Raw genomic sequence first — 7,500 nt, 5'->3', positions numbered from 1 at the left:
AATAAAACCACCAAGTTGGATTGTTATTACGGTGACTGTCAAAATAAAACCACCAAGTTGGACTGTTATTACGGTGACTGTCAAAATAAAACCACCAAGTTGGACTGTTATTACGGTGACTGTCAAAATAAAACCACCAAGTTGGACTGTTATTACAGTGACTGTCAAAATAAAACCACCAAGTTGGACTGTTATTACAGTGACTGTCAAAACAAAACCACCAAGTTGGACTGTTATTACAGTGACTGTCAAAATAAAACCACCAAGTTGGATTGTTATTACAGTGACTGTCAAAATAAAACCACCAAGTTGGACTGTTATTACAGTGACTGTCAAAATAAAACCACCAAGTTGGACTGTTATTACGGTGACTGTCAAAATAAAACCACCAAGTTGGACTGTTATTACGGTGACTGCCAAAATAAAACCACCAAGTTGGACTGTTATTACGGTGACTGCCAAAATAAAACCACCAAGTTGGACTGTTATTACAGTGACTGTCAAAATAAAACCACCAAGTTGTTATGGTGAGAATAAGGACTGGGAGTCACGACATCACCAAGGAAACTTTGTTCTGAGGTTCTACTGAGCATGTGCAGAACAACGAGTTTCTATGCCAGTGGTGACCTGGACCTGGACCTGGACCAGGACAGGGACCTGGACCTGGACCAGGACCTGAACCAGGGTCAGTCTGTTAGCATGTGAAGCTCCTGTATGAATGTTTCTTCTTCTTCTCCTCCCCAGGAGGCGGCGGGAGAAGCTCCAGGCCCACCTGAAGGAGAGTCGTAGTTTGAAAAACTACAGCGCCAACTCCCACTGCGCCCTGCAGGCCAAGACCAGGACCCCCCACACCAACCTGCTCATGAACCTGCAGGCCAAGACCAGGACCCCCCACACCAACCTGCTCATGAACCTGGAGGCCAAGACCAGGACCCCCCACACCAACCTGCTCATGAACCTGCAGGCCAAGACCAGGACCCCCCACACCAACCTGCCCATGCACCAGGTACCTGGAACCTGTTCCACCTGGAACCTGGAGAGACTGCTGCTCCACCAATAGATCCTCATTCCTGGAGCTTGTTTCTCGGAAACTTTTCATTTAAAGACCCTAAATAATCTGCAGAAGGTGAAGTGAAGGCAGAGCAGTGAGGGCCTCCATGTTTCCCTGTGAAGAAGTTCCTGGTACTTCCTGTGTAGCGGAACACCGTCACCGCCCCCTGCAGGAAGACTGACGCACTCCAGGTTTTAATCTGAGAGTCACTGAGCGTTAATCTGAGAGTCACTCTGGGTATTAGTGGAGATAATCCAATTTTCTGAAGGAGGAAGATGCTCTATAATCTGGTGTCAGAGGAGGAAGATGCTCTATAATCTGACGTTAGAGGAGGAAGATGTTCCATAATCTGATGTTAGGGAAGGAAGATGCTCTATAATCTGACGTTAGAGGAGGAAGATGCTCTATAATCTGACGTTAGAGGAGGAAGATGCTCGATAATCTGGTGTCAGAGGAGGAAGATGCTCTATAATCTGATGTTAGGGAAGGAAGATGGTCTATAATCTGACGTCAGAGGAGGAAGATGCTCTATAATCTGATGTTAGGGGAGGAAGATGTTCCATAATCTGATGTTAGAGGAGGAAGATGTTCCATAATCTGATGTTAGAGGAGGAAGATGCTCTATAATCTGATGTTAGGGAAGGAAGATGCTCTATAATCTGACGTTAGAGGAGGAAGATGCTCTATAATCTGACGTTAGAGGAGGAAGATGCTCTATAATCTGATGTTAGAGGAGGAAGATGTTCCATAATCTGATGTTAGAGGAGGAAGATGTTCCATAATCTGATGTTAGAGGAGGAAGATGCTCTATAATCTGATGTTAGGGGAGGAAGATGTTCCATAATCTGATGTTAGAGGAGGAAGATGCTCTATAATCTGACGTTAGAGGAGGAAGATGCTCTATAATCTGACGTCAGAGGAGGAAGATGCTCTATAATCTGATGTTAGGGGAGGAAGATGTTCCATAATCTGATGTTAGAGGGGGAAGATGCTCTATAATCTGATGTTAGGGAAGGAAGATGCTCTATAATCTGACGTTAGAGGAGGAAGATGCTCTATAATCTGACGTTAGAGGAGGAAGATGCTCTATAATCTGATGTTAGGGAAGGAAGATGCTCTATAATCTGATGTTAGAGGAGGAAGATGTTCCATAATCTGATGTTAGGGAAGGAAGATGCTCTATAATCTGATGTTAGAGGAGGAAGATGTTCCATAATCTGATGTTAGGGAAGGAAGATGCTCTATAATCTGATGTTAGAGGAGGAAGATGTTCCATAATCTGATGTTAGGGAAGGAAGATGCTCTATAATCTGATGTTAGGGAAGGAAGATGCTCTATAATCTGATGTTAGAGGAGGAAGATGTTCCATAATCTGATGTTAGGGAAGGAAGATGCTCTATAATCTGATGTTAGGGAAGGAAGATGCTCTATAATCTGATGTTAGAGGAGGAAGATGTTCCATAATCTGATGTTAGGGGAGGAAGATGCTCTATAATCTGACGTTAGAGGAGGAAGATGCTCCATAATCTGATGTTAGGGAAGGAAGATGCTCTATAATCTGACGTTAGAGGAGGAAGATGCTCTATAATCTGATGTTAGGGAAGGAAGATGCTCTATAATCTGATGTTAGAGGAGGAAGATGTTCCATAATCTGATGTTAGGGAAGGAAGATGCTCTATAATCTGGACGTCTTGACAAACTGGAGCTAAATCGTTAGCGACAGCAGCTTTGCTCTCCGTCCTTCATGTGAGGCTGCTGAAGCACCACCGTTACTATGAAACAGACTAATTGATAAAGACAGTCACATGATTAATTTCTGGTTAAAAAGCATTTCATCAATGAGTCATTAAACTCAGATTGAGTCGTTTCGTTAGAAGTCTAACGTGGCGACAGGTGATTCTTCAGTCCTGCAGGGTGTTTGACGCTCATTTCATCAGGAGAATAAAGAATGTACACGTATGTTACTGCTTTGTTTGTTAATGGAAATGTGATGAATAGAGCAGGACACAACGCTATAATGCATTATTAATACGCCACAATCTCCACTGAAAACAATTCACAACGACTTGTTTTGAGCTTTTTTCCCACTAATTCCTCTTGAGCCAGACTGTTTTTACTGTGTAAATATGTTGCTTTTAAATCTGCTTTTATTTATTTGACGGGAGTCTTTTGGGACCTTGCATGCAAATGAAATCCATTTGGGGTGTTTTGTTGTGTTTCCCTGCCTACACACTCAGAAAGCCATTGATTTCTGTCTGCAGACAATCAATTACCAAAACCTCCTGCACGAGGTCGAGGCTGTTTCTTTAAAACGCAGAGTCGCTGGGCTGCAGGACGCCACGCCGCCTCCATACGCCTCACATTACCCTCGCTTTGGAGAACTTCCTTACTGCTCTAACAGATTGCCAGGGAATTCAAACTGCAGGAACCACATTAACAAGGTTAAAACACAATGATGAGAATAAAAACATCTCAGACACCAAACTGCACACCAGCTACACAAAACTACATCAAACTACACACACTACACAAAACTACATCAAACTACACACACTACACAAAACTACATCAAACTACACACACTACACAAAACTACAAAACAACTCCTGCCTCTGGAAGCCTGCCAGCTGCTCCTTTCCTGCGTTTTCCAAGAAATCGATATCGTTTTCAGAACAACGTCAAAGTTCTCTGAAACCAAAGGTTTGATCATCACAGCTCCACCTGGTAGACTCTATGTTAATGTACCTGAGGCGGCCATCTTGTTTTTTGTTATCGTCACGGTCCATCGCTCCCTTCGACAGAGACTGGTGGAGGTGACGTAGCATCAAGAGAGGCTGGTGGGGGTGACGTAGCGTCGATAGAGGCTGGTGGAGGTGACGTAGCATCAAGAGAGGCTGGTGGGGGTGACGTAGCGTCAAGAGAGGCTGGTGGAGGTGACGTAGCATCAAGAGAGGCTGGTGGGGGTGACGTAGCGTCGATATAGGCTGGTGGAGGTGACGTAGCGTCGATAGAGGCTGGTGGAGGTGACGTAGCATCAAGAGAGGCAGGTGGAGGTGACGTAGCGTCGATATAGGCTGGTGGAGGTGGCGTAGCGTCGATAGAGGCTGGTGGAGGTGATGTAGCATCAAGAGAGGCAGGTGGAGGTGACGTAGCGTCGATAGAGGCTGGTGGAGGTGATGTAGCATCAAGAGAGGCTGGTGGAGGTGGCGTAGCGTCGATAGAGGCTGGTGGAGGTGATGTAGCATCAAGAGAGGCAGGTGGAGGTGACGTAGCATCAAGAGAGGCTGGTGGAGGTGGCGTAGCGTCGATAGAGGCTGATGGAGGTGACGTAGCATCAAGAGAGGCAGGTGGAGGTGACGTAGCATCGATAGAGGCTGGTGGAGGTGACGTAGCGTCGATAGAGGCTGGTGGAGGTGACGTAGCGTTGATAGAGGCTGATGGAGGTGACGTAGCGTCGATAGAGGCTGATGGAGGTGATGTAGCATCAAGAGAGGCTGGTGGAGGTGACGTAGCATCAAGAGAGGCTGGTGGAGGTGACGTAGCGTCGATAGAGGCTGGTGGAGGTGACGTAGCGTCGATAGAGGCTGATGGAGGTGATGTAGCGTCAAGAGAGGCTGGTGGGGGTGACGTAGCGTCGATAGAGGCTGGTGGAGGTGACGTAGCATCAAGAGAGGCTGGTGGAGGTGACGTAGCGTCGATAGAGGCTGGTGGAGGTGACGTAGCATCAAGAGTGTCAGGTGGAGGTGACGTAGCATCGATATAGGCTGGTGGAGGTGGCGTAGCGTCGATAGAGGCTGGTGGAGGTGATGTAGCATCAAGAGAGGCTGATGGAGGTGACGTAGCGTCGATAGAGGCTGGTGGGGGTGACGTAGCGTCAATAGAGGCTGGTGGAGGTGACGTAGCATCAAGAGAGGCAGGTGGAGGTGACGTAGCGTCGATTTAGGCTGGTGGAGGTGGCGTAGCGTCGATAGAGGCTGGTGGAGGTGACGTAGCATCAAGAGAGGCAGGTGGAGGTGACGTAGCGTCGATAGAGGCTGGTGGAGGTGACGTAGCGTCGATAGAGGCAGTACTGACCTCCAGTTGCTTGCCGATAACGAGTACCGATACCAGTATTTCTTCAATCCCCTTCATACTTGACGTGTGTTGCCGATACCTCCCCAGTATCGGTTCCTCCCAAACAGGAATTCCTGGATTCCTCATGTTGCTGCTCGTCTCTCCACAGTACTGCAAGCGCCCGCCCCCCCCTCACAAGGTCAACATGTGTGAGTCCAGCATCCCCCCCTGCAGTGTCGCCGCCACGCCGTCCAGCGGCTCCAGAGCCAAGCTACACAGGTACACACTCAATACGCACAGGTACACACTCAATACGCACAGGTACACACTCAATACGCACAGGTACACACTCAATACGCACAGGTACACACTCAATACGCACAGGTACACACTCAATACGCACAGGTGAGTCTTCCTCTTTGTTCACTGCAGGACTCGGTCCTCGTGACCTCAGAGATGGTGGATTGATGGAGGGTCAGGTGATCGCCAGGTAATCACCTGACGATCACCTGACGATTACCTGATGATCACCTGACGATCACCTAGCGATCACCTGGCACCTGACGATCACGTGACGATCACCTGACACCTGACAATCACCTGACACCTGACAATCACCTGACGATCACCTGACAATCACCTGACGATCACCTGACGATCACCTGACACCTGACGATCGCCTGACGATCACCTGACGATCGCCTGACGATCACCTGACGCCTGACGATCGCCTGACGATCGCCTGACGATCACCTGACGATCGCCTGACGATCACCTGACGCCTGACGATCGCCTGACGATCGCCTGACGGACACCTGACGATCGCCTGACGATCGCCTGACGGACACCTGACGATCGCCTGACGGACACCTGACGATCGCCTGATGGACACCTGACGATCGCCTGACGATCGCCTGACGGACACCTGACGATCGCCTGACGATCACCTGACGATCGCCTGACGGACACCTGACGATCATCTGACGATCACCTGACGATCACCTGACGATCACCTGACGATCGCCTGACGATCATCTGACGATCACCTGACGATCACCTGACGATCGCCTGACGATCACCTGACGATCACCTGACGATCGCCTGACGATCACCTGACGGACACCTGATGGACACCTGACGATCACCTGACGGACACCTGACGATCGCCTGACGCCTGACGATCGCCTGACGATCGCCTGACGATCACCTGACGCCTGACGATCACCTGACGCCTGACGATCGCCTGACGATCGCCTGACGATCACCTGACGCCTGACGATCACCTGACGATCACCTGACAGTGACCACGTCTGCCCAAACTTCTCCTTATTTATACTGAATGCTGAAAAGGTCACGTGATGAAACAAACTGGTTTCCTGTTCCTCCAGGAGTTCTTCGCCGTCTCACAGCCCCGAGCAGAGGATGCGTGCAGCTCATTGGTCGGCTCCTCGGAGGACTCCGCCCATTCCCAGGGGGCTGAACCCCATTGGAGGATCCAAGTTTTCAGGCCCCGCCTACCAGCACCTCCAGGAAGTGGACTCCGCCGAGAAGGAGCCTGAAGCACGAAGAGGGTGAGAACTCACACTGAGCTGGAGGCCCGTCGCCACGGCAACCTTCTGGAAACCATGTAGTGTTCATGTGGGTCCACTAGAGGGTGCTGTTGTTTCTGTAATGAAATCACCCACACACATGCAGCAGACAACAATCGGCTCTAAAAACGAACAGAGCATTTTAAAAGAGTTGCACTTTCCGCCGTTTCCTTGGCAATGGATCTTTTTCAGTAGTTCCGAGCACCGTTGTCATGGAAACAGACGCCCAAAATGCTGCAAAAGTTTTTCACTTGTGCATTATTATTAACGGAGCTATCGTCTCGCGGGGTTAATTTTAATATTCAACCATAACAAACATTTCAAAACGTTTTAACTAGATTGAGTGAAGTATTTAAATTTCATGGCTACACGATTAATAATCCAAACTAATCAAAGGTTTACGTCCTTGTTTCTTTGATCAATTGAATTTCTTGAGGTTTGTGAAGTTGGACCAGAGTCTCTCTTGTCTCCGTCCTTCAGGCTGCGTGTCTTCAGACCTCCAGCCCAGTAAATGTCACAAAAAACGAACTCTGAAAATCAAGGAAGCTTTATTTCAATCAAATAAAATCTTTTCCAGTTTCAACAAACTCCATGAATTTCTGTAACTGTAACTCTTGCAGACTTTTCCGAAACACATTATTCCTATAGTGCTGACTCATTATTATAATGCCGAGTCATTCCTATAGTGCCAAACCCTGCTTGAGCCTAAACTACATAAATTAGAAAGAATTTTTAAAATGTAAATTTAATCATTGTAATCTGTTATAAGTAATGTAGAAAAGTCATATTATTTCCCTCTGGGACAGT

The 7,500-nt window shown here is 48.0% G+C and overlaps 1 protein-coding gene across 1 annotated transcript in view; it reads left to right on the top strand.

Annotated features, from left to right (window-relative positions):
• Positions 1 to 7,500, top strand: part of nrg3a (neuregulin 3a) — a gene marked incomplete at both ends in the record, with an annotated part of 271,858 nt that overhangs the window by 261,569 nt on the left and 2,789 nt on the right. Inside the window, 3 exon segments of the mRNA XM_080507890.1 lie at positions 745 to 1,006; positions 5,274 to 5,383; positions 6,493 to 6,675. Coding sequence (XP_080364016.1) covers positions 745 to 1,006; positions 5,274 to 5,383; positions 6,493 to 6,675 — 555 coding nt within the window.

This window comes from Blennius ocellaris, assembly GCF_963422515.1.
Source record: "Blennius ocellaris genome assembly, chromosome: 13".
NCBI classification, from domain to species: domain Eukaryota; kingdom Metazoa; phylum Chordata; class Actinopteri; order Blenniiformes; family Blenniidae; genus Blennius; species Blennius ocellaris.
The sequence above is the reverse complement of the archived record's forward strand: the minus strand, read 5'-3'. Positions and strand labels throughout refer to the sequence as shown.